This window comes from Alligator mississippiensis, chromosome 15 (assembly GCF_030867095.1).
Source record: "Alligator mississippiensis isolate rAllMis1 chromosome 15, rAllMis1, whole genome shotgun sequence".
Lineage (NCBI taxonomy): Eukaryota > Metazoa > Chordata > Crocodylia > Alligatoridae > Alligator > Alligator mississippiensis.
In genome coordinates, this window is record NC_081838.1 from 7023577 (window position 1) to 7048283 (window position 24707).

At 59.5% G+C, this 24707-nt stretch overlaps 3 protein-coding genes, 1 long non-coding RNA gene and 1 pseudogene across 6 annotated transcripts; 4 read left to right on the forward strand and 1 right to left on the reverse strand.

The window, feature by feature from the left end:
• The first annotated feature begins 2638 nt into the window (after positions 1-2638).
• On the forward strand, positions 2639-7231 carry LOC132245911 (17-beta-hydroxysteroid dehydrogenase type 6-like). Of its 2 annotated transcripts, XM_059719317.1 has the most exons (6): positions 2639-2921; positions 3877-4207; positions 4433-4507; positions 4592-4850; positions 5029-5192; positions 6566-7231. In XM_059719317.1, the coding sequence occupies exons 2-6, from the start codon at positions 3895-3897 to the stop codon at positions 6781-6783; spliced, it is 1029 nt and encodes a 342-aa protein (XP_059575300.1). In that variant the 5' UTR covers positions 2639-2921; positions 3877-3894; the 3' UTR covers positions 6784-7231. The 2 variants fall into 2 exon arrangements, with proteins under 2 accessions (XP_059575300.1, XP_059575301.1); XM_059719318.1 differs by lacking the exon at positions 4433-4507 and having other exon boundaries at positions 2641-2921.
• Positions 7232-11459: 4228 nt separating this feature from the next.
• LOC132245863 (17-beta-hydroxysteroid dehydrogenase type 6-like) lies at positions 11460-12171 on the forward strand. Its single transcript, XM_059719049.1, has 2 exons — positions 11460-11842; positions 12094-12171. Exons 1-2 carry the CDS (start codon positions 11474-11476, stop codon positions 12169-12171), a joined length of 447 nt encoding a protein of 148 aa, XP_059575032.1. The 5' UTR covers positions 11460-11473.
• A 2103-nt stretch (positions 12172-14274) lies between these two features.
• On the reverse strand, positions 14275-16863 carry LOC132245921 (uncharacterized). Its single transcript, XR_009457613.1, has 2 exons — positions 16347-16863; positions 14275-14546 (listed from the first exon to the last, which is right to left on the reverse strand). It is a non-coding gene; the product is annotated as an uncharacterized LOC132245921 (long non-coding RNA).
• Positions 16864-17144: 281 nt separating this feature from the next.
• On the forward strand, positions 17145-19633 carry LOC102567845 (17-beta-hydroxysteroid dehydrogenase type 6). 2 transcript variants are annotated; one of them, XM_019494881.2, is made up of 4 exons: positions 17145-17457; positions 18215-18473; positions 18640-18803; positions 18974-19633. In XM_019494881.2, the coding sequence occupies exons 1-4, from the start codon at positions 17145-17147 to the stop codon at positions 19192-19194; spliced, it is 957 nt and encodes a 318-aa protein (XP_019350426.1). In that variant the 3' UTR covers positions 19195-19633. The 2 variants fall into 2 exon arrangements, with proteins under 2 accessions (XP_019350426.1, XP_059575305.1); XM_059719322.1 differs by having other exon boundaries at positions 18640-19137.
• Positions 19634-21288: 1655 nt separating this feature from the next.
• LOC102568084 (retinol dehydrogenase 7-like) lies at positions 21289-23710 on the forward strand (annotated as a pseudogene).
• The last annotated feature ends 997 nt before the right edge of the window (positions 23711-24707 follow it).

Genomic DNA, 24707 nt, shown 5'->3' on the forward strand with positions numbered 1-24707 from the left:
TACTGTCTGCAGCACAAGCCCCCCTTGGATCTCTCCTTGATACCAGGCTAGGCCGTATTGCCCTTGCTGGCTGGGACACTGTTCTCCCTCCCATAGAAAGCCCCATGCACAAGGCTGCAACCTCATTATAAGTGGCCACTGGAGCTGGGAGTGATGAAGGAGTCCGGGGCAGTTAATTATTGCCCTGTTGTTAGGGAGGGTGCCCCGACCCCAGCACAGAGGAGAGGGGATGACTGAGCTGCGGCTCTGCCACTGGGGACTTTCTCCACGTTCCCGGCACATGAATGACTCCAAAGCTGCCCCTGCCACAGGTGCACAGGTGCCCAGGGGAGTTGGGATCCTGGGGCAGTATGAGCCCTAGAGCTCAGGCTCTCGGGGAGCTGGGAACAAGCCCAGGGGCAGCCTGGGGAACGGCGGAGATGTCCGTCCAGTCCCTTTTGCTCCCCGCAGCCTTCAGGGAGCAACCTGGAATCAGGTGTTTGTTTGTTCAGGCCCGGCCAGAAACACAGACTCTTGTTATCATTGCCCGTTGCCCCCAGATCCCGGCTGACCTCGGCCCCACTCCTGACGGGGGGAGGTGCTCGGTTTTCACCAATTGGCGAGGCTGAGCCCTACGGTCCAACCAGCCAGGACCTGACGTGACCCACCCGGCCTCCCAGCTGCACAAGGCTCCATGGACTGGTAGGATTCCTCATCGTGTTTGTCTGAAGAGCAGCTGAACGGGAGCCGCGACTGGGTGCTGGTCAGTGCCTTGAGCAGTCAGTGCCCCATGGGGATGGGGACAGAGCTGGGGCCGTCCGGAGGACTGTGGACACATGGGACATCCAAGGCACTGCACCCGTCACCAGCTACACCGGCCTCTCTAGGGAAGAGATTAGCACCCCCCAGCCTGCCTGGGCTCCTACTGCCCTGTCAGTGCAAAAATGGGGTCCGACACCCCCTTTGTGATCTGTGTGTGCGTGCATACACACATGTGCATGTGCATGTTGCCCATGCAACCAAGGGACAAAGCAGGCTCCACAGGGGCCCTGCATCACAGGCCAGGTCTGGGTCTCTAACGAGGGTGCAGCCGGGCCTGCCTTGCTGGCACTGGTGCTTGGCCAGCTTCGCTCGGCCCAGGAGCAGGTGTCAGGTGTGCTTCTGCTCAGCTCCCCCTGGGCACCAGGGTAGTGAGCTTCACACTACCAAAGGCCTGAGGAGCCCACGGGCACGTGCGGGTGCCCAGCTCCATGCTGGGTGGGTTCCTGCCCAGACACAGACACGCCTGCTCTGGCCACGTCTGCAGGCTGCTCGCTTGCAGCACACGGGGAGCGTCACTGGAGGGACTGGGCTCTGCCTTGTGGGTACAAGAAGGAGTTTTTGCTGACAGCAGCCAGGAGTCAGAAGTGGCTCCTGCTTCAAGTGACTTTGTTCCCCAACAGAAGGTGCCCGTGAGGGTGTGGCTGGTGGTCCTCTTGGCACTGTATGTCCCGTGCAGGTGGCACTGGGAGCAGCCGGTGGTCAGGAACCTGCCAGACAAACACGTCTTCATCATGGGCTGCGACACCCTGAGCCGGGCCGTGGGGGAGGTCCGGGACCAGTCCCTGCTGCCGTGATGGTGCAAGGGCTGAGCTCTGGTGGAGGGTCGCAGAAGGTAGCAGGTCATACCTTGGAGCACAGAACCCAGCTTTTCAAGAGGGGGCTGTGGGGAGGTAGTCGTGGGGGTCCTTGTCACTCACTGCTGGCAGGAGAAGGTGTTGGAAAGAGCCTGGCAGGCTGTACACTGGCATTGGTCTTGTGTGCAGGCAGAAGCCTCTTCTGGGTCTTGCTCAATTATTCACCTTCCAGGGACATGCAGAAGCCGGTGCGGGGTTGTAGCCACGAGGGTTAGACAGGCGCTGTTCTGGGTGTAATGAACAGATAAAACCAACGGGTGAAAGACCCGAGCCCGGTGACTATAGGGGACACCTGCGTTTTCTCTGGACGACACGGTGCAAGGACTTAAAGCGCTGGCCCCTTCCCAACACAGGGGGTACAAGGCCCAAATCCCAGGCACTCGGTGGGGAAGGCCACATTGTTTTTGGATGGTTTGGTGCTGGCAGGCTGGGAGACGGGGTGTCTAGATGCTTGACCTCAGGGGTGCAGGACAGCAGGGTCCTTTGGACCTTCAGGGCGCGGGGGATGGGGACAGGAGGGGAGCTGAGCCCAGGCCGCACAGAGCAATTCCTTCCCGTCCCCCGCAGCCAGGGACACGCACAAAAAGTGGGGATGTCACTTGACTACAAGTCACTGCAGGTAATAAAAGCCTGGGTCAGGATGCTGTGATGGGCAAGTTTGTTTTTACCCTGAAATAAAATAGTTTTCTGTAGTATACTGTTAAGTTAACAATAATTTAAATTATTAAATAGTATTAGCTTTGTAGCTAAACACAAGGCATGACCTGTGGCCAAGCAATGTTGCTGACCACAAGACAGAATAATAGCTAAGCCAGCCATTTTCTTATGTCAAGTGCCTTAACCATTTTGTTAGAAAAAAGCAGAAATTAAGTCTGTGTACTGGGTACCAGCTGCAGCTAGGAGTAAAATAAGATAAGGGGGGGGGCCCAGAGGGAAGAAGATGGTACAGCAGAGTACACGATGGCGCTTTGTGCCCTACATCCCTACGATCTGTGACCTTGAGCCCATTGCTGGGTCTGGCGGAGCACAAGTCGGGCAACACGGCGGAGATGGCAGCAGGGACTTGGAGCACAACCGGCTCCCGGTTCCATTGCAGACAGAAGCTTTGAACCTTGAACTCACCCTCACTCCTGCCAGCTCCACCCTCCGCGACCTTCGTCCCAGCACAGCCGAGGGCAGTCGTTAGCCCCTTGCCGCTCAGTGGGTCACAGAGCAGGACAGCCGGACAGGACAGATATCTGCGCCGTGTGAGGACCTCGAGTGCAGGTAGGATTCCCTGCCGCGGTTGTCTGGGAGTGCCTGAAGAGGAGCCCTGGCTGGGTCCTGGTGGGTGCCTTGAAATGGGGACAGAGCAGGGGCTACGGGCACAGGGACATCCAAGGCATGGTGCCACTCACCACCTGCTCCTGCCTCCCTGAGGGTGAGGTCAGCCCTTGCCAGCCTCTCCAGGCTGCTGCCCCCCCACCCCGCCAGGGCAAAGAGGGGGTTCCAACACCCCCTGTGCAATCCATGCACGTGTGCATGCCTGTGTGTGCATGTTGCTCGCCCATTTAGCCAAGGGTTAAAGCAGACTTCACATCGCAGAGCAAACACAGCCTCCCTAGAAGCACTGAATTACGGGCTGGGTCTGGTTCTCTCTGTGCGTTCTCAGTGCAAGCTCAGCTGGGCCCCGGGGGCTTTCTCTTGGTGGTGGCACATGGCCAGCTTTGTTCTGCCCAGGGGCACGGAGAAGTGCGGCTCCGCTCAGTCCCCCGCCAGGCACCAGGGCTCTGGCTCTTGGGCTTCATGTGACCCAAGCCCTTAGGAGTTCGCGGGCGCGTGGGTCCCCAGCTCTGTGCTGGGTAGTTTCGGTGGCTTGGACATGGTAAACGTGGTGAACAGCATGTCAGAGACCTTGAATTTCAGTCCCCCAAAATGGCAGGAACCTGATTTGACAAATGCCAAATGGGTCCTGCCCAAACAGCCTCTCTGTCCACAAAGAACCGCTGGGGAAGGGGACGTCTTGTTCTAGGTTAGAAGATGTATCTGTTCATAGGATGACCCTGGGCTGAAAGTGTTACAAGCACCTGCTTGTGGCATGCCGTTCGACACCTCCTGTGACTCACCCAAGAGCTGGCTGCATCTTGGTTGAGGTTTTGCATCTCCCAGAAGCCTGGAAATGGGGAGATCAGTCACAGAGGGGGGAAAAATCAACCAAAAATGAGTATTTCTTGGTGTGTAGCCAGAAGCCACTGCAAGGATGTGGCTGTACCTGGTGGCCCTGCTGGTGCTGTACATCCTGCGCCGATGGTACCGGGAGCGGCAGACGGTCAGTAACCTCCCGGACAAACACGTCTTCATCACGGGCTGCGACTCCGGCTTCGGGCACCTGCTGGCCAAGCAGCTGGACGGGCGGGGGCTGCGGGTGCTGGCGGCGTGTCTGACGGAGCAGGGGGCCGAGCGGCTGCAGCAGGAGACATCGGGGAGGCTGCAGACGGTGATCCTGGACGTGACCAAATCTGACAGCATTGCCGCAACTGCTGCTTGGGTGAAGGGGCAGGTGGGGGACCGAGGTGAGGTGTGGCGCTGCCCTCTGCTCCATCCGGGGGGCTGGTTCTGGGCTGGTCCCCATCTAGCTGTGGCCTGCAGCAGCTCCATGGCCCTGGCAGACATGGGCAGCAGAGCTGGTGGGGATGGTCACATGCCCCCTTGCCTGCATCCCCGTGCCCTCCTAGCCCCCTGGGTCTCTGTGTCTGGAGGAAGCACTGACACGTCCCATGGGATGTGGGTTGGTTTAGGGAAACCTTCTGTTGACTCCTCCCAAAGCACCATTAGAGCAGGAGCGTTTGCTGGACCCCATAGAGAGTGCGAAGGTGAGAGCCAAGCACTGCTCTTAAACCTGGGACCGGGCTGGAGGGACGAGCCAGCCTGGCGCTCTCACGCTCTCCCCTCCACAGGGCTCTGGGGCCTGGTGAACAACGCCGGCATTGGGGGCCCTGCAGGCCCCAACGAATTTCTGAGCAAGGCCGACTTCGTCAGGGTGCTGGACGTGAACCTGGTGGGGCTGATCGAGGTGACGCTGAGCCTGCTGCCCCTGGTGCGCAGAGCCCAGGGCCGCGTCGTCAATGTGGCCAGTGTGATGGGCCGGCTGACTTTGTTCGGAGGGGGCTACGGCCCTGCCAAGTACGGTGTGGAGGCCTTCTCCGACAGCCTGAGGTACGTGGCCTGCATCCCCCATGGCCTGTGTCCTCTCCTGGGCCCACCAGCTAATGCCCCTCAAGCGGCTCACAAGGACGCACCCAGCCCCGCAGCCTCCAGGAAGCTGGGTGCTGGGGCCGTGTCTCAGCCCAAGGCCGTGCTTTCACCCGTGTTCACCCTGCCGGTTCCATTCCAGGCGCGAGCTCCGTGATTTCAGAGTCAAGGTCTCCATCATCGAGCCGGGCTGCTTCCAAACACCCATTGTAGATGTGCAGCGTGTCCAAAAGAGCCTGGAGCAGGTGTGGAGCTGTGCCTCTGCCAACGTCAAGGAGGCCTATGGGCAGCAGTACTTTGACTGCTGTGAGTCCATGGGGCAGATGCCTGGTGCCAGGGTGGGACGGGGATGGGGTAGAGGCTGGGACACTATGGGAGACAACTCATCGATCTGTAGAGGAGTGGGGTGGGAAAGGACCTCTGCATCTAGTCCAACCACCTGCCTGAAGCAGGATGAGCCCTGCCCAAGCCACCCGACAAACCCATTGTTCAACTTCTTAGCAAAACTACCGTCGCCCCTGACACAGTCCCAGGCTTCACACCTGGCCTGGCCACAGGGAAAGCAGGGGACTGTGGCCACCAACATCCTGCCAATGCAAAGGTTGTTAATAGACGCTCAAGAGATCCCAGGTGGAGGCTAAACCCCCTGCTACAGAGGAAAGCAAAGCCCCCAGTCCATACCAATCTGACCAGGAGCTAAAATTCCTTCCTGACCCCAATGCCGCATCGGTTTAACCCTGAGTGGAAGGGCAAGACCCTCTAGCCAGGACCCTCCGGGGTGAGTCATGGCAGGGGAACTTGCCCAGTCCCGTCCTCACCCCCAACCTGGGCTGCAGCCAGCACCGAGTGCCTTTGGGGTGGGGGGAGAGTGTTAAAAATGCCCTGGGACATGGAGCAGAAGCAGGGGGAGAATTCTCTCCCAGCCCCATGCAGCAGCCAGCAAAGCCCAGAAGCCTCCATAGCAAAATACAGGCATCGCTTCGCCTAAATCCTCCCTGCCCAGCAGCTGCCCAGCTTCTCCTTGAACACCTCCAGCGATGGAGAGTCCCCTGCTGTCCCTACCATCTATCCCATGGCCTCCCTGCTCTGACTGTGAGGAAGTTTTTCCTTCCTAAACCTGCCACATTACAGCTGCAAGCCATGGGGGGTTGGGGAGGTGAGAGTAGGGCTCAGCCTGGGGGGATGAATTTCTGGCAGAGATCCCAGCCCCGCAGCGCAGAGCCCAGTCATGGCTTTGGCAGCACTGGGCTGCAGCATCCGGGACCTGGCAGCTATCTCCCTGCCAAGGCCTAGCACGCAAGCAGCGTCTGGGCAGCGCAGGACACTGCAGGCAGATGTGGCAGCCCTGTGCCCTGCAGCCGAGCTTGTCTGCAAACCTGCTCAGCTGTGGGCACAGGTGTGGGGAGACCCCAAGCAAGGGCTGTCCCTGCTGGGGACCAGTCAGCCCCCCAGGGCTGCAGAGTGGGGACGACGCAGCCGTGTGCATGGCGTCACCCTGCTCTGCCGGGACCAGAATCTCCCCAGGCTCTGGAGAGCTGGTGGGGGAGGAGGGTCCGGGGCCTGTCCTGGCCATTGCAATGGAGCCCAAATTGTCGCCAGGTCTCCCCTGGCCCTCGTGATACTAGTTCCTGTGCCCCAGCCTGCCTGGGCTCCTCACTGCCAGATTTCCCTCCATGCAGACATTGAGAAGTTCAAGGAGCTCCTTTTCACGGCCAACCCCAAGCTCCACTTGGTCACCGACGCCATGGAGCACGCGCTGACGGCCCGGCACCCCCGCACCCGCTACTCCTGCGGCTGGGACGCCAAGCTCTTCTACCTCCCCGTCTCCTACCTGCCAACCTCGTGGGCAGACTACCTGCTGACCCGCAGTATGCCCAAGCCTGCCCAGGGCATCTAGGCAGCGACGTTGCCAGAGCTGGAGCCGTGCCACCGAGATGCTCTATGTGGATCCCCAGCATCCCAGGGCCTGGCACGCGATGCTTAATGACTCTTTTCTAGCTTATATCTCACCACAGCGAGGGCTCAGCTCTGGAATGGAGTGAGCCCCAGATGGCAGCAGTCCACATTTCCAATCACGTAGCAGCCTACAAGCTTTCCAAGGGTGGTGAGTAGCGGTGGGGGGAGTGGTAGGTGTCCTCATCGTTCACTGTTGCACACCTGGGCTGGCAGGAGGTGTTGGAAGGAGCTGGGAGGTCCAGACATTGCGGGCTTCTTGTCTCCACATGGCAGCATCTTGTGGGCTTTGCTTAGTTATTAGTGGTCCAGCGGTATGCTGGAGAAGGGGGGGCCATTGGCAGGGCCAGAGCAGAAGCTGTTCTTGGTGTAATAAAGACGCGTTACCCACGCGGGGGACACTGCGTTTTCTCTGTTTAACACCATGGGAAGGCGAAAGGGGCCAGGCCCTTCGGTGCCCTGTCTCTGCATCCTGGGGGTGGGCGATGTGTGTCCTGCCCCTCTTGGCTCAGAGCTGCACGTGCCCCCACGCCCAGCGGGCGGGAACGTCAGGGCGCACACAGGGATCCCAGTAGGGTCTAGCACCTGTTCCCATCTCCGGTCGCTGCCTCAGCCCCAGGGAGGGCCAAACAGAGCAGTTCCCTTCGAAGCCATGCCAACAAGAGGCTGGGACACGCTTGGCTTAGGGCTCCCTGTAGCAGATCGCAGCCTAGGCTAGGGTGCAAAGACAGCAGGACATGGCAGCACCCACCTCCCCGAAAGGAGGCAGAGGCAGTTGCTGTGGGGAGGAGCCCTGGGACCTCTCTGTCTTCATCCCGTCTCTGGGCCTCGACACAGATCCCTGGGGCTGCGAGCACGAGAAAACAACACAGCACTTCCCAGTCTCCTCACAAGGATGCACCAGCTCTGCAACCTCCGGGAAGCTGGGTGCCTGGGGGGCTGTGGCCAGGCCCTGGCTCAGCCCAAGGCTGGGCTCCTGCCCCGCGTTCACCCTGCCAGTTCCAAAGCTCTGCAATGTCAGGGTCAAGGTCTTCATCCGTGAGCTGGGCGCTTCCCAAACATCAGTGCAGAAGCCAAGCACATCTGGAAGGGCCAGGAGCAGGTATGAAGCCGTGCCATCACCCAGGTCAAGGAGGCCATTGGGCAGCAGTTTTTTGACCACTTTGAGTCTGAGGGGCAGGTCCCCAGTGCAGGGGTGTGAACGTGATGGCCTTGGGGCAGGAACCCTGTGGGGGGACCTATGCTGGGGCAGGACAGGGACCAGCTTGGGGAATGGATTTATGGAGACCGCGCCTGGCCATACCAATGGGAGCTGTGCCAGTGTCCCAGCCTGGGCTGGGCAACCTCTGCCCATGCAAAGTCCTGCAAAGTCCAGGGCTGTGTTCATGCTGCCACCATGTGCACGCAGGCTGCATGGGATGGTGCAGCCGACCGTGTGGCCTCAGCTCTGCCCTGCCCAAGCCTCAGCCCAGCCCAGGAGGCCCAGCTGCTGTCCTGCCATTGTGAAGGTGCCCAGACTGATCCAGGGCTCCCCTCTCCCTCATGCTTCCTGTTCTAGCCCAGCTGGGCTGCTCACTGCCAGACTGTCCTCTGCACAGACCACAGGAACAACCGCTACCCCTGCCTGGTCATCAATGCCACAGAGCATGCACTGACGGCTTAGCACCCTCGAACCTGCTACTCCTGCAGGTGGGATGCCAAGCTCTTCTAGCTCACGCTGAGCTTCGTGGCCTCGTGGGTAGACCTCGGGCTGCCCTGTGCTCAGCTGAGGCCTGCCCAGGGCAGCTTGGCAGCAAGTGAGCCATGAGCCATGTGGTGGTGGTGATGCCCTGGTTCGAATAGCAGTGTCTTAACAGGACCCGCTCTTCTGTAGCTGAAATCCAAGCACCGCTGGGGCTGCGCTCTGCAAGCGGGCCATGGGCAGCAGCAGCCCACACTTCTGAGCATGGGCGACTGGTGCCTCCTGAGCCTGGGGGGGCACCTGCAGAAGTTGTTGGTGGTGTCAGCAGCGGAGCTGGTGAGCTCCCGCAGGTGCTGGCGGTGGTGGTGGGAACAGCCCTATCAAGGGGCACCCGGAGACACTGGCATCAACGTTGGGGGTGGGGATGGCCATGTTGGGGGGGCACGTGCCTCCCCATTATCCCCTCCTACCAGTCACCTATGCTTCTGAGCACAGGACCTAGGAGTTTTACAATGGGCCATGGGGAGGGAATTGCACAGGTCCTTGTCTTTTGATGTTACACACCTTTGCCAGAAGAAGCGGGTGTTGGAAGAGCTGGGTGGCTAGGCACTCACCCTGGCCCTTGGCTCCACGCAGCAGCCTTGCTCATGACTCACACTCCAGCAAAGGGCAAGAGAAGCTGGCACAACGCTTGCACCATGTGGGGGATGGGGCAGAGGCTGTTCTGGGTGTAACAAAGAAATAAAGGTGGCGGGTGAAAGACCAAACCCTGGGGACTCTACGGAGGGGCTGGGGCAGGGGGTTGCATGTTCTCTGGGAGACTCCATGCACAGACTTGTTAGGTCAGGTCGCTCTCCCTGCCAGTACATGTAGGGACATCCTGATGCATGGGCAATGCCAAAAAAGGCCACTTTCCTCAGCCACCGCCTTGGGCATTTTCCCAGGATGCCCAACCTGAGCCAGCTGGGGACACCCGTGCAGGGGCTGCTCCTTGGAGCTGGCAGCAACAGGCGCTTTTGGGGACAGGGTCCAAGGAAGTTTGTCTTCCAGGGACGAGGGGAGATCAGGCCTCCCCCCAGGCAGGTCTCATCCAGGCTGTGCTCTTGGAGGTCAGTGCTTACCTGCCCTGCAAGCAGCATTGCAGTTTCCAAGGCAGGCCAGGCTCAGACCTTCCTGGAAGGATGGGGCCTTGCTTTCAAGCTTCTAGTGCTGACAATGGGACAGTGCTCTAGTAACCGGTAGTGGCAGGCCTCTCTGCCCAAGGCTTTCCAGGTAATCCTCAGAGCCCTATGCTGGGTCCGTTCCGGTCCACATCTTTCCCACCAGGCAGCTCCCTTAGCTTTGAAGCCTGGAACAAGCACATGGGCAAGTTGGGCCAAAGCAGACATTGGCAGCCAGTACCTTCTCTGCCCAGTGGCCCTAGCTGGGTACCAGAGGTGGAGGAGAGGGCATGCTTCTCCCCAGGCTTATAACTGCACACGCCCCTGCTCTCACCAGGTGGGAATGAGCCGGGTCCTGCTGGGTCCAGCAGCTCTGCCCTTCTCTGCTGTTTGGCTCAGCAAAGGCCCCACAAAGCAAGTCCCTCCCACGCCCTGGGGCCAGCCGGACAAGTGAGAGGCCAGGACATCTTCTGGCTTTTCCCCTCTGTTGCAGAGGATAAATGGCCTGAGCCAAGATGCAAGGACAGGGGAATGTGTAGGAGGAAACCTGCGATCTGCCTCCCTCAGGCACAAATGTCAACACCAGGACACACATTTACATTTGTTCCTGAGTGTTGCCTCAGCTCTTCTCTCCACCATCTCCATTCCCTCCTGACCCGGGGCACTTGTTCATTCTTCACGAGTCATCACAGCCCCGACTGGGACGATCCCCGGGACGGGACCCAAGTAGAAGGGTGCGGAGACCTGTGTGCAGCTAGGATTTCCCCTTCCACTTAGTCTGCCAAGTGCCTGGGAACGGGAGCCCTGCCGGGGGTCTCCAGGGCTGGGACACAGACTGCCAAGGGAAGGAACCGCCTGAGCTGGCCTGCCTGGGGGCCTCGCACTTGCCAGGATCTCCCAGCTGCCACCTCATCCTGCCACCTACAAGGATGTAAAGAAGCTGTTGGCTGGTCCCAAGGTGATCTGTATGTGTGAGCACACATGTGCATGTGGGAGTGCACGCACTATGCCTGCCTAGCACAGAGGTAAAGGAGACTCCACACCTCTGAGAAAACACAACCTCAGCTCAGGCATCTTTTATACTTTGGTGGCGGCACGTGGGAAGCTTTGCTCGGCTTGTGAGTGCCGGGGGGGGGGGGGGAGGTCCCTTCAGTTCATCCCAGGCACCAGGGCTCAGTCCTGCCCATCAACTCAGCCAAAGCCTGGAGGAGCCTGTGGGCACGTGTCTACCCATCTCCATGCTGAGTGGGTGGTAGCAGGGCCTGCCCGGACACAGATTTGCAGCTGGTAGCATAAGAGGGCTCACAAGCTGTCCTTGCCGTGGGCCTGAGATGTTCCTTGAACACAACTGGGCAGGACGCAGTGGGTCTGTCTCGGGGGGCATTTTGGAGCCGTACCAGAAATGTTCATGCTGAAACCAATGGAATCGAAACACAGACGATACCCATGGCAGGAATCCCGAACGTCATCCTCAAAAGCAGCAGTCAGCCCACCTCAGGGCCTGCTCAGCCAGCATCTCTGTCCACAGAGAACTCCTTAGAAAAGAAGAGGCCTTGTATTCAAGGACAAACACCTGGAAATGTGGCAGCGCTTGGCAGAGCCAGGTGTTCTTCCACGCACCCCTTGTCCTCTGGCTTCTGTGACTCACCCCAGAGCGGGCATCATTCAAGTCCGGGGTCTGTACCTCCCAGACGCCTGGGTTTGGGGAGCTCAGACGAAGGGAGATAAGAATGGGTCTGTCACTGAAACAATCCTGGAATTATCTTGTCTACAGGGAAAAGCCGCCCGCGAGGATGTGGGTGTACCTGGCAGCCCTGCTGGCACTGTACTTCCTGCGCCGATGGTACCGGGAGCGGCAGACGGTCGGAAACCTCCCGGACAAACACGTCTTCATCACAGGCTGCGGCTCCGGCTTCGGGCACCTGCTGGCCAAGCAGCTGGACGGGCGGGGGCTGCGGGTGCTGGCGGCGTGTCTGACGGAGCAGGGGGCCGAGCGGCTGCAGCAGGAGACATCGGGGAGGCTGCAGACAGTGATCCTGGATGTGACCAAATCTGACAGCATCCATGCGGCCACTGCCTGGGTGATGGGACAGGCGAGGGACAAAGGTGAGGGCTGGCTCTGCCTGTTGTCAGCTCCAGCAGAGGCTTGGGCACTGGAATGGGTGATGCTGGAACCAATCTCCCCCTGCCCAGGACAGTTCTGCCCGGGAAGGGGGTTGGCTTGAGGAAAACTTTTGTTGAGTGAAAACCAGGCTCTCATCATAACACAGTCGGGGCAGGAGGGTTCGGCTGCCCCATCAGAGACTGCAAGGGAGGTACAGGGCAAGGGCCGAGCCACGGATCCCCTGCTCTGGGAGCTGGCCTGGGCCAGGTAAGGAGCCAGCCCAGCGCTCTCACACTCTCCTCTCTGCAGGGCTCTGGGGCCCGGTGGACAACGCAGGGATCTCTGGATGCGTTTGCCACAACGAGCAGCAGCAGCCCACACCTCTGAGCACGGGACATGGGAGCTTCACAAGGTGGGACAGTGGGGAGGGAGTCGCGCAGGTCCTTGTCTTTTGTTGTTACACACCTTTCACAGCAGAAGGGGGTGTTGGAAGTCAGGTGGGCTGGACACTCACCCCCGGACTTGGCTCCACGGAGCAGCCTTGCTCAGTGACTGGCGTTCCCGCGAAGGGCAAGAGAAGCTGGGGCGATGCATCCACCACGGGGGACGGGGCAGACACAGTTCTTGGTGTAACGAAATAAAGGTGACAGGTGAAAGACCGAACCCTGTGGACTCTAAGGTGGTGGTGGGAGGGGGCTTGCATGTTCTCTGAGCTACACCATGCACAGACTTGTTAGGCCAGGCTGCTCTTCCTGCCAGTGCAGGTAGTGCCTGAGTTGTAAGGACACCCTGATCCATGGGCAATAAAACCCCCTTTCTCAGCTTCACATTAGGCATTTTCCCAGGATGAGAGCTCTCCTCCCTCCCCAGTCTGGGCTTGCCCAAGACACCCACAGAGGGGCTGCTCCCTGGAGCTGGCAGCTGCAGACACATTGGGAGATGGGGTTCAGTGAAGTTGTCCTCCAGGGGCAGGTGCATATCAGGCCTCGCTGCCAGGCAGGGCCCATCCAGGCCATGCTCTCAGGTGGCAGCTCTCACCTGCCCTGCAAGCAGCATCACCATTTCCAAGGCCAGGCTTAGAGCTTCTCTGAAGGACGAAGCCTTGGTTTCAAGCCTCCAGCGCTCACAATGGGGCAAGGGTCCGGTAACCAGTGACAGCAGTCCCCTCTGCCCGGCACTCCCCAGGATTTCCCCACAGCTCAATGCCCAATCCACCACCTGGCCGCTGGGACCTGCCTATGCTGGGTCTATCCTGGTTCACATCTTTCCCACCAGGCAACACCTTTGGCTTTGAAGCCTGGAACAAGCACAAGTGGGGCTTGGGTCATAGCAGCCATCAGCAGCCAGCTCCTTCTCTGCCCTGCGCTTCCCTGTCGGTACGAGACAGGAAAGAGGGGTTGCTTCCCCCAGGATTATATCTTTACTTACTCCTGCTCCCATCAGGTAGGAATAAGCCGGGTCTCCCTGGTTCTGGCACCTCTGCCCCTCTCTGCTCTTTGGCTCAGCAAAGGCCCCACAAAGCAAATCCCTCCCATCCCCTGGAGCCAGCAGGACAAGCGAGAGGACCAGACATCTCCTGGCTTTTCCTTCTTGCTGCAGAGATAAACAACCAGAGCAAAGAGGACAGGAATGGAGAACGTGGGAGAGGAGACCTGTGATCTACCTCCCTCCTCAGGCACAAATATCGACACCAAGACACACATTTACATCTGTTCCTGGCAGCTGTCTCTGCTCCTCCCTCCACCATCTCCATTCCCTCCTGACCTTGGGCACTGTTCATCGCAGCCCTGATCAGGATGATCCAGGGACAGGACCTGAGTAGAAGGGTGCAGAGACCCGTGTGCAGCTAGGATTTCCCCTTCCAGTTAGTCAGCCGAGTGCCTGGGAATGGGAGCTCTGCCGGGGGTCTCCAGGGCTGGGACACAGACTGCCAAGGTAAGGAACTGCCTGAGCTGGGCTGCTTAGGGGCATCATATTCACCAGCCTCTCCTGCTACATCATCCTGCCATGTAAACTGATGTAAAGAGGCTGTTGGTCAGTCCCAAGGTGATCTGTGAATGTGAGCACATGTGTGCATGTGCATGTGCACGTGGGTGTGTGTGCACTATGTCTTCATAACGCAGGGATAAAGGAAGCTCTACTTCTCTAAGCAAACACAACCTCAGCTCAGGCGTCTGTTGTACCTTGGTGGGGGCAGGTGAGAAGCTTTGGTCTGCTCGCAAGCATGGGGTCCCTTTAGTTCCTCCCAGGAACCAGGACTCGGTCTTGTCCCTCGGCTTCACTCAGCCAAAGCCCTGAGGAGCCCACGGGCGCACGTGGGTGTCCATCTCCGTGCTGGGAGGGTGCTAGCAGGGTTTGCCTTGACACAGAGCCGCAGCCGGGAGAAGGCGGTAAGTGGCGGTAGACGCCTTGCGACCTGCCCCCAGTCCTTGCTGTGGGGCGGAGATGGGCATTTCGGAGCCGCACCAGAAATGTTCACACTGAAACTGATGGAATTAAATCACAGATGATACACACAGCAGGGATCCTGAATTTCATCCTCAAAAACAGCAGTCAACTCTCCTCAGGGCCTGCCCAAACAGCCCCGCTGTCCACACAACTTCTTGGAGAAGGAGAGGCCTCTTGTTCAGGAAACAACATCTGGCAAGGCGGCAACTCTGGGCAGAACCAGCTGTTCTTCCAAGCAGTTCTTCTCCTCCGGCGTCCGTGACTCACCCCAGAGCGGGGGTCATTGCTTTCCAGGGGCTGCACGACCCAGAAGCCTGGAATGGGGGAGATCAGATGAAGGGCGATAAGACTGGGACTGTCACTCAAAAGAACCTGGATGATGTTTGCAGGCAAAAGGCAGCAGTACGTGGTGGCCCTGCACTTCCTGCGCCAATGGTACCAGGAGCTGCAGACAGTCGGGAACCTCCGGGACAAACACATCACGGGCTGCGACTATGGTTTCAGGCACCTGCTGGCTGGGCTCTCAGGAGCCAGCTCTCACTGGCCCTGCAAGCAGCATCCCGGGCTCTGGCAGGCAGGGCTCAGAGCTTCCCCAAAGCAGGGGCCTTGGTTTCAGGCCTTCAACACTGAGAAAAGACCTGCAGTTTCCCACCGCGAAGCTCAGGGCCACACACCCGGGACTGAACTCACAACTCTCTCCCCTCCCTCGGGGGTCTTTAAGAGAAGGCTGGATAGACATCTGGCTGGGGTCATCTGACCCCAGCGCTCTTTCCTGCCCAGGGCAGGGGGTTGCACTCGATGATCTGTTGAGGTCCCTCCTGACGCTGGCATCTAGGAATCTATGAAACTTTCTGGTCCCTAGCTGGCCACACAAGCCCCTTGGCCACAGAGCCCGACAACAGAGTAACGCTCCAGTAACCAGTGGCGGCAGACCCCTTTACCTGCACTCTTCAGGTTATCCCCGCAGCTCTGTGCCCAATCCACCACCCGGCCACTGGCACCTGCCTCTGCTGGGTCTGTCCTGGTCCACATCTTTCCCACCAGGCAACTCCCTGGCCTTTGAAGCCAGCATATGGGTGGCTTGGGTCACAGCAGCCCTTGGCAGCCAGCACCTTCTCTGCCCTGGATACCAGGAGGGAGTTTCTCCATGCCCAGGCTCAGGACTGCACTTCCTCCACTCCCACCAGGCTGGTTTGGGCACCTCTGCCCCTCTCTGCTTTTTGGCTCAGCAGAGGCCACACAAAGCAAGTCCCTCCCGTGCCCTGGGGCCACCAGGACAAGTGAGAGCTTAGAACATCCGGTTTTTCCTCTATGCTGTCCAAGTCAAGATGCAAGGACACCAGGACATAGGAAGAAACCTGCCACCTGCCTCCCTGCTCATCCTTTGAGCATGTAGCTCCTGAGTAGGGGTCAGGTGAGTTTTTTTGGGTTGGGGTTTTTTTAATATATTTTGGAAAACTTTTCGTGTTCCAGGTTGCATTAGCCAGATCCGTTCTGAATCCTTTGAATCGTTCAAAAACCATATGTGGTCCTGCTACTCGCAAGTCCCCTCCACCCCAAGTTTGGGGCTTCAGATACATCCAAATCCATTGGCAGGCATCCCACGTGCAGGCCCAAGCCCAGGGGCTTGGGGTTTGGATGCCTCCGAGTTTCATTTGCCCTCAGCCAACGGCGTCAGGAGCAAGCTAGAGGAGTCCCCCATTTCTATGAAGTTGGTGTGTAGTTGAGCTCCTCCTGCTAGAAGCTGGCCAGTGGGAAGCGAACTAGGAGGCTTTCATAGGCAGTCCTGTCCTCATGTGGATCGGGGTGCACCCTCCACTACACACTGCCATTTGAAATCCATCTTGGCTCAGGCATTAGACCAGCGCAGAGACTACACTTGATCTTTGCCCACAAGAGACCAAGAAGATGCCCTTTCAGTCCCAATCTCTTGTGATTCCTTGACCTCAGGCCTGCCCCCAGGTCTGTCCGACACAAGGAAATCAACACTACAGAGGCTGTTCTGGGCACAGGAACAAACAGAAATCTACTCTTGGGCTCCCCACAGGCAGAAATACCAACATTGGGACTCACGCACACACATGTGTTCACATGCACCGACTCAAGGGCCTCACCTTTCTATCATCACCTGGCTGCTGTCTCAGCTCCCTCCTCCATCGCCTCCATCCTGATCTGGGGGAGTTGTTCACAATTGCTAAACAGCAGAGGAAGGAGGATGACCCACCGGGCGGGACCTGAAATCCAGGGTAGAGACCTCGGTGCAGATAGCATTTCCCTTCCAGTTAGCCTGCAGAGCACCTGGGAACAGGAGCGCTGCCGGGGGTCTCCAGGGCTGGGACACAGATTTCCAAGGTAAGGTACTGCCTGAGACAGCCTGCCTGGGATGCACTTGCCAACTGCTCCCAGCTGCCACCTCGTCCTGCCATGTACAAGGATGCAAAGAGGCTGTTGGACAGTCCCACCAGGATCCGTGTGTGTGAGCATGTGTGTGCATGTGTGCGCACTATGCCTGCATAGTGCAGAGGTAAAGCAGCTCCATAGCGCTGAGCAAACACAGCCTCCCCTGAGGCATCTGTTGTACCTTGGGAGAGGCACACAGGAAGATTTGTTCTGCTTGCAATTGCAGGAGACCTGTCCAGTTCCTCCCAGACACCAGGACTCAGGCAAAGCCCGGAGGAGTCTGCGGACGCGTGCGGGTGCCCAGCTCCGTGCTGGGTGGGTTCCTGCCCAGACACAGACACACCTGCTCTGGCCAGTGTCTGCAAGCTTCTCACTTGCAGCAGGCGGGGAGTCTTGCTAGAGGGACTGGACTTTGCCATACAGGTACGAGGAGTCTTCGCTGACAGCAACCAGGAGTCAGAAGTGGTATCCGTTTAGAGTCACTTTGTTTGTAGACAGAAGCCACCGTGAGGATGTGGCTGTACCTGGCGGCCCTGCTGGTGCTGTACGTCCTGCGCCGATGGTACCGGGAGCAGCAAATGGTCGGGAACCTCCCGGACAAACACGTCTTCATCACGGGCTGCGACTCCGGCTTTGGGCACCTGCTGGCCAAGCAGCTGGACGGGCGGGGGCTGCGGGTGCTGGCGGCGTGTCTGACGGAGCAGGGGGCCGAGCGGCTGCAGCAGGCAACGTCGTGGAGGCTGCAGACGGTGATCCTGGATGTCACCTGCTCCGACAGCATCGCTGCGGCCACCGCCTGGGTGAAGGGGCAGGTGGGGGACCAAGGTGAGGCCTGGTGCTCCCTCTGCTCTGTGGTGGGATGATTCTGGGCTGGTCCCCATGCAGCCAAACCCTGATCCCGGCTCCCTGCCCAGTGCCTCCTTGAACATAAGAGCATAGGACACCCACGTGGCACTGCCCAGAGGTTCCCGCAGCTGACTCTGGTCTCACCAGGGGCAAAGGCAGACAAAGGAGGGGGCAGGTGGAGAGAGATGCCGTATTTACTCGGGACTCTTCAAAATACTCTGCTCCCTACCTGTCTGCCTCACTGTGGCCTATCCCCAAAGCCCACGGGACCCTCACAGTGGGCTGCCGCCCTGACTGCCCCACTCATCCCCATGGAGTGCTCAAGATGGTAAAGAGCAGATCCCCAGTGACCTCCCCTGGCCCATTTGGTTTCTTGCAGCCTCTCTCACATCCCCCTCGGCCCATGGTCGCTGCCTGTGGACTCTCTCCATGCCCCATCCCCTGCCTGCCCTCCCCTGCCCCTTGTCAGCTCCAGCAGAGGCTCGGGCTGCAGAACATGAGAGGTTGGCACTGACCTCCCTCTGCCCAGGACAGTCCTGCCGGGGAAGGAAATCTTCTCTTGAGTCAAACCCGGACTTTCGCCAAAATGCATTTAGGGCAGGAGGGCTTTGCTGGTCCCACCAGAGCGTGCAGGGGAGGTACAGGGCAAGGGCCGAGCCATGGAGCTCCTGCTCTGGGAGCTGGATGCGGCCAGGTAAGGAGCTGACCCAGCGCTCTCATGGTCTCCTCTCTCCAGGGCTCTGGGGTCTGGTGAACAACGCGGGGGTCTTTGGATGCGTTTGCCACAACGAGTGGCTGAGCAAGGCCGACTTCACCAGGGTGCTGGACGTGAACCTGGTGGGGCTGATCGAGGTGACGCTGAGCCTGCTGCCCCTGGTGCGCAGAGCCCGGGGCCGCATTGTCAACGTGACCAGCATAGGAGGCAGGTTGTCTGTAAATGGAGGGGGCTACTGCATCTCTAAGTACGGCGTGGAGGCTTTCTCCGACAGCCTGAGGTATGCAGGCTGAAGCCCCCCTGGCCTGGGTCCTCTCCTGGGCACCACCTGGCCCAGCTAACTCTCCTCAGCCTCCTCACAAGGATGCACCAGCTATGCTGGTGCTGGCAAAGGCTGTGGCGGGAACGTGGCTCAACCCGAGTTCACTCTGCCGGTTCCATTTCAGGCGCGAGCTCCACAATTTCGGGGTCAAGGTCTCCATCATCGAGGCAGGAGCCTTCCGAACAGCCATGTCGACCTCCCAGGACATCCTGAGCAGCCTGGAGCAAGTGTGGAGCTCTGCCCCTGCCGAGGTCAAGGAGGCCTATGGGGAGCAGTACTTTAACCGCTGTGAGTCTGAGTGGCAGGTACCTGGGCCCAGGTGTGGGGAGAGTCCAGCACCGGTCCCCGCTGCTGCAATGGTGCCCAGATTGCCCCTGGGCTTCCCTGTGCCTTGTGCTGCTTGTTCCCACAGCCCAGCCCAGCTGGGCTGCTCACAGCCAGATTTTTTATCTGCACAGACTCTGAGACCACCAGAAAGCTCATCCGCATCTTACCTAGTGACAACCTCCGCCTGGCCACCGATGCCATGGAGCACGCGCTGACGGCCCAGCACCCCCGCACCCGCTACTCCTGTGGCTGGGACGCCAAGCTCTTCTACCTCCCGCTCAGCTACCTGCCGACCTCGTGGGCAGACCTCGTGCTGACCTGCTCCCAGCCCAAGCCTGCCCAGGGCATTTAGGGAGCCGCGCAGGGGAGATGCCCTGGGTGCTATCGGGGTGTCCCAGCACCACTTGTGGGAGGCGCACCCGCTCTTCTCTACCTGAAATCCAAACACTGCTGGGCTGCGTTTTGCAAGGGGCCACGGGCAGCAGCAGCCCACACCTCTGAGCACGGGACGTGGGAGCTTCACAAGGCAGGGTGGTGGGGACGGAGTTGTGTGGGTCCTTGTCTTTTGCTGTTACACACCTTGGCCAGAAGAAGGGGGTGTTGGAAGAGCCAGGCGGGCTGGATGCTCACCCCCAGACTTGACTCCGCGCAGCGGCCTTGCTCGGTGACTGGTGTTCCAGCGAAGGGCAAGAGAAGCTGGGGCGACGCTTCCACAATGCAGGGATGGGGCAGACGCTGTTTTGGGTGTAACAAAGAAATAAAGGTGGCGGGTGAAAAACCGAAGCTTGGGGACTCTATGGGGGCACTGGAGGGCGGGGGTTCATGTTCTCTGGGCGACTGCATGCACAGACTGGTTAGGCCAGGCTGCTTTCCCTCCCAGTGCAGGTAGTGATGAGCTGTAGGGACACCCTGATCCATGGGCAATGAAACCCCCTTCCTCAGGTTGCCCAGGCTGATCTGGGACACCCATGGAGGGGCAGCTGTCTGGAACTGGCAGCCGCAGGCACTTCGGGAGACAACGTTCAGTGAAGTTTGTCCTCCAGGGCCGAGGGCAGATCAGGCCCTCCCTATGTAGGGATTTTTAGTTAGCAATTTTAAGTTTGCTCTTATATATTAAACTAACTATTGTACTTTAGTCAGGAAAGGTGGACCAGACACCCAACACCAACCTGATAACCCCTATAAAGGAGAGAGACTTAGCAGCAAGAAGTGGGAGACACTCTGCAAAAACTTCACTGGGACACAGATGCGTCCTAATCTCTCATGCTGGCTAGGCTGGCCACCTAAGCGTAGCAGTGAGCAACGGACTTTGGCAACTATAACATCTGCAGGGGGATTGTGAGCGTGTGTGTGTGTGTGTGTGTATGTATGTGATGTCTTTAACCTTTTTGTAGTTTTAATTAACACGGCATTTTGCCTTATCCCCCGCATTGCAGTCAGCGCCTTCTCTGCCCCGTGGCGCCCCCTCCATACCAGGGACGGGGAAGAGGGCTAGCTTCCCCCCAGGGTTATATCTGCACTTACTCCTGCTCCCACCAGGTGGGAATGAGCCGGGCTGGGCTGGTTCTGGTGCCTTTGCCCCTCTCCGCTCCTTGGTTCAGCAAAGGCCACACAAAGCAAGTCTCTCCCATCCGCTGGGGTCAGGAGGACGAGTGAGAGGTCCAGACATCTCCTGGCTTTTCCTCCTAGCTGCAGAGATAAACAACCAGAGCAAAGGTGCAAGGACAGGAGAACGCAGGAGGACACCTGCGATCCGCCTCCCTCCTCAGGCACAAATGTCGACACCAAGACACATATTTACATGTCTTCCTGGCAGTTGTTTCAGCTCCTCCCTCCACCATCTCCGTTCCCTCCTGACCTGGGGCACTTGTTCATGCTTTACTAGTCATCGCAGCCCTGACCAGGATGATCCACAGGACAGGACCTGAGTAAAAGGGTGCAGAGACCCGTGTGCAGATAGGATTTCCCCTTTCAGTTAGTCTGCCAAGTGCCTGGGGGCAGGTGGGAAGCTTTGGTCTGCTCGCGAGCGCAGGGTCCCTTCAGGTCCTCCCAGGAACCAGGACTCGGTCTTGTCCCTCGGCTTCACTCAGCCAAAGCCCTGAGGATCCCACGGGCGCACATGGGTGCCCATCTCCGTGCTGGGAGGGTGCTAGCAGGGTTTGCCTGGACACAGAGTCGCAGCCGGGAGAAGGCGGTAAGTGGCGGTACACGCCTTGCGACTTGCCCCCAGGCGACCCTCCTCAGAGCCTGCCGAAACAGCTCCTCTGTCCACGCAGAACGTCTTGGAGAAGAAGAGGCCTCTTGTTCAGGAAACAACATCTGGCAAGGCGGCAACTCTGGGCAGAACCAGCTGTTCTTCCGAGCAGTTCTTCTCCTCCGGCGTCCGTGACTCACCCCAGAGCGGGGGTCATTGCTCTCCAGGGGCTGCACGACCCAGAAGCCTGGAATGGGGGAGATCAGATGAAGGGCGATAAGACTGGGACTGTCACTGAGAGAATCCGGGATTATTCCAGTTGCAGGCAAAAGGGATTTGTAATAATGTGGCTGTACCTGGTGGCCCTGCTGGCGCTGTACTTCCTGCGCCGATGGCACCGGGAGCGGCAGACGGTCGGGAACCTCCCGGACAAACATGTCTTCATCACGGGCTGCGACTCCGGCTTCGGGCACCTGCTGGCCAAGCAGCTGGACGGGTGGGGGCTGCGGGTGCTGGCGGCGTGTCTGACGGAGCAGGGGGCCGAGCGGCTGAGGCAGGTGACATCAGGGAGGCTGCAGACGGTGATCCTGGATGTCACCTGCTCCGACAGCATTGCTGCGGTCACCACCTGGGTGAAGGGGCAGGTGGGGGACCGAGGTGAAGCTTCGTGCTGTGCTCTGCTCCGTGCGGGGGGCTGGTTCTGGGCTGGTCCCCGTGCAGCACAACCCTGATCCCGGGTCCCTGTGCAGCACCTCCTTGAACATAAAAGCAGGTGATTCCCGCATAGCGCTGCCCAGAGGTCCCCGCAGTCCAGACTCCAGTCTCTCCAGGGGCAAAGGCAGATCCTAAAGGAGGGGGCAGGTTGCGAGAGAAACCCTATTCACTTCAAGCCTTTCAAACTACTTTGCTCTCTGCCTGTCTGCCTCACTGTGGCCCATCCCGGGGCTGCTGCTCTGACTGCCCCACTCATCCCCCGGGAGCTCTCGAGATGGTAAAGAGCAGATCCCCGGTGATCTCCCCCCCGCCCTTCAGTGTCCTGCAACCTCACATCCCTCTCCGCCCTCAGTCATTTCCTGAGGACCCTCTCCGTGCCCCAGCCCCTGCCTGCCCTTCTCTGCCCCTTGTCAGCTCCAGCAGAGGCTCGGGCTGCAGAACGGGGCAAGCTGGGACCAACCTCCCTCTGCCCAGGACAGTCCTGCCCGGGAAGGGGGTTGCATTGAGGAAACCTGGTGAGTCAAAACCAGGCTGTCATCATAACTCAGTCAGGGCAGGAGGGCTTTGCTGGCCTCACCAGAGTGTGCAGGGGAGCTGCATGGCAGGGGCTGAGCCCCGGTGCTCCTGCTCTGGAAGCTGGATTGGGCCAGGTAAGGAGCCAGCCCAGAGCTCTCACGCTTTCCCCTCTACCGGACTCTGGGGCCTGGTGAACAACGCTGGCTTCAGGACCCCAGTTATCCCCAACGAGTGGCTGAGCAAGGCCGACTTTGTCAGGGTGCTGGACGTGAACCTGGTGGGGCAGATCGAGGTGACACTGAGCTTGCTGCCCCTGGTGCGCGGAGCCCGGGGCCGCGTCGTCAGTGTGACCAGTGCAGCGGGCCAACTCTCCATAACTGGAGGTGGCTACTGCCCTGCCAAGTACGGCATGGAGGCCTTCTCCGATAGCCTGAGGTACGTGGGCTGCAGCCCCCATGAACTGTGTCCTCTCCTGGGCCCCTTCTAGCTCAGCCTGCTTACAAAGATGCACCAGCCCTATGGGAAGCTGGGTGCCGGTGAGGGCTGTGGCGGGGCCGTGGTTCAAGCCAAATCTGGGTTTCTACCCCACGTTCACTCTGCTGGTTCCATTCCAGGCGCGAGCTTTGCAATTTTGGGGTCAAGGTCTCCATCATCGAGCCGGGCGGCTTCTGCACACCCATTTTAGAGGCCCGGTGAATCCAGAAGAGTCTGGAGCAGGTGTGGAGCTGTGCCCTCACCGAGGTCAAGGAGGCCTACGGGCAGCAGTACTTTGACTGCTGTGAGTCTGGGGGCCGTACCCATGGGCTGGGGTGTGACTGTGATGGATTTGGGGGCTGGAAACCTGTGGGGGGAATTTTGCTGGGACAGGGCAGTGACCAGTCTGGGGCATGGACTGATGGAGACCCCAGCCCCCATGGGCACCGTGCCCAGCTTTGGCAATGGGAGCTGCACCAGTGGCCCAGCCTGGCCCATGTCAAACTCCCAGCACATCCTGAACAGCCTGGAGCAGGCATGGAGCCATGCCCCAAGCAAGGGCAGCAGTACTTCAACCGCTGCGAGTCCAAGGGGCAGGTCCCTGGGCCCAGGTGTGGGGCTGCTCACAGCCAGTCCCCGCTGCTGCAATGGTGCCCAGATTGCCCCTGGGCTTCCCTGTCCGTCGCACTGCTTGTTCCCACAGCCCAGCCCAGCTGGGCTGCTCACAGCCAGGTTTTTTATCTGCACAGACTCTGAGACCACCAGAAAGCTCATCCGCATCTTACCTAGTGACAACCTCCGCCTGGTCACCGATGCCATGGAGCACGCGCTGACGGCCCAGCACCCCCGCACCCGCTACTCCTGTGGCTGGGACGCCAAGCTCCTCTACCTCCTGCTCAGCTACCTGCCGACCTCGTGGGCAGACCTCGTGCTGACCTGCTCCCAGCCCAAGCCTGCCCTGGGCATCTAGGCAGCGAGGTCCCCGGGAGCCGTGCAGCGGAGATGCCCTGGGTGCTACCAGGGTGTCCCAGTGCCACTTGTGGGAGGCACACCCGCTCTTCTCTACCTGAAATCCAAACACTGCTGGGCTGCGCTCTGCAAGGGGGCCAAAGGCAGCAGCAGCCCATATCGATAAGACCTGGAAGCTTTACAACGTGGGGCAGTGGGGAGGGAGTCGCTTGTGTCCTTGTCTTTTGCTGTTACACACCGTTGCCAGCACAAGGGGATGTTGGAAGAGCCAAGCGGGCTGGATCCTTGCCCCGGAGTTGGCTTCATTCAGCGGCCTTGTTCGGTGACTCATGTCCCAGCAAAGGGCAAGAGAAGCTGGCGCAACGTTTCCACCATGGGGGATGCGGCAGAGACTGTTCAGAGTGTAACAAAGCAATAGAGGTGGCGGGTGCAAGGCTGAACCCTGGGGACTCTATGGTTGCGGTGGGAGGGGGGTTGCATGTTCTCTCGGCGACTCCATGCAGACTTGTTGGCCAGGCCATTGTCCCTGCCAGTGCAGGTAGTGCCTGAGCTTTAGGGACATCACGATCTACAGGCAATGCCAAACAAAGCCACCTTCGTCAGCCTCCACCTTGGGCATTTTCCCAGGACATGAGCTCTTCTCCCTCCCCAGCCTGGGACACCCACACAGTGGCCACTCTCTGGAGCTGACAGCTCTAGGCACTTTGGGGGACAGGGTCCAATGAAGTTTGAGCTCTGGGGTGAGGGCAAGATCAGGCCTCCCTCCGAGGCAAGGTCCATCCATGCCGTGCTCTCAGGGGGCAGCTCTTATCAGCCCTGCAAGACGCATCACGGTTTCCAAGGCAGGCTGGGCTCAGAGCTTCCTCGGAAGGACGGGGCCTTGGTTTCAAGCCTGCAGCGGTGACAACAGGGCAAGGCTCCAGGAACCAGCGATGACAGCCCGCTCTGCCTGCCAGTCCCCAGGTTCTCCCCAGAGAGCTATGCTTAATCCTCGACCC

What these genes read in the sequence shown, in the direction of transcription:
- LOC132245911 (XM_059719317.1), top strand. Translation starts at nt 3,895, where the DNA reads ATGTGGCTGTACCTGGTGGCCCTGCTGGTGCTGTACATCCTGCGCCGA. An exon ending in GGGGCAGGTGGGGGACCGAG is followed by an intron (nt 4,208 to 4,432) that starts GTGAGGTGTGGC and finishes GGGTTGGTTTAG; the next exon opens with GGAAACCTTCTGTTGACTCC. An exon ending in GCAGCAGTACTTTGACTGCT is followed by an intron (nt 5,193 to 6,565) that starts GTGAGTCCATGG and finishes CCCTCCATGCAG; the next exon opens with ACATTGAGAAGTTCAAGGAG.
- LOC132245863 (XM_059719049.1), top strand. Translation starts at nt 11,474, where the DNA reads ATGTGGGTGTACCTGGCAGCCCTGCTGGCACTGTACTTCCTGCGCCGA. An exon ending in AGGCTTGGGCACTGGAATGG is followed by an intron (nt 11,843 to 12,093) that starts GTGATGCTGGAA and finishes TCCTCTCTGCAG; the next exon opens with GGCTCTGGGGCCCGGTGGAC.
- LOC102567845 (XM_059719322.1), top strand. Translation starts at nt 17,145, where the DNA reads ATGTGGCTGTACCTGGCGGCCCTGCTGGTGCTGTACGTCCTGCGCCGA. An exon ending in GGGGCAGGTGGGGGACCAAG is followed by an intron (nt 17,458 to 18,214) that starts GTGAGGCCTGGT and finishes TCCTCTCTCCAG; the next exon opens with GGCTCTGGGGTCTGGTGAAC. An exon ending in GCTTTCTCCGACAGCCTGAG is followed by an intron (nt 18,474 to 18,639) that starts GTATGCAGGCTG and finishes GTTCCATTTCAG; the next exon opens with GCGCGAGCTCCACAATTTCG.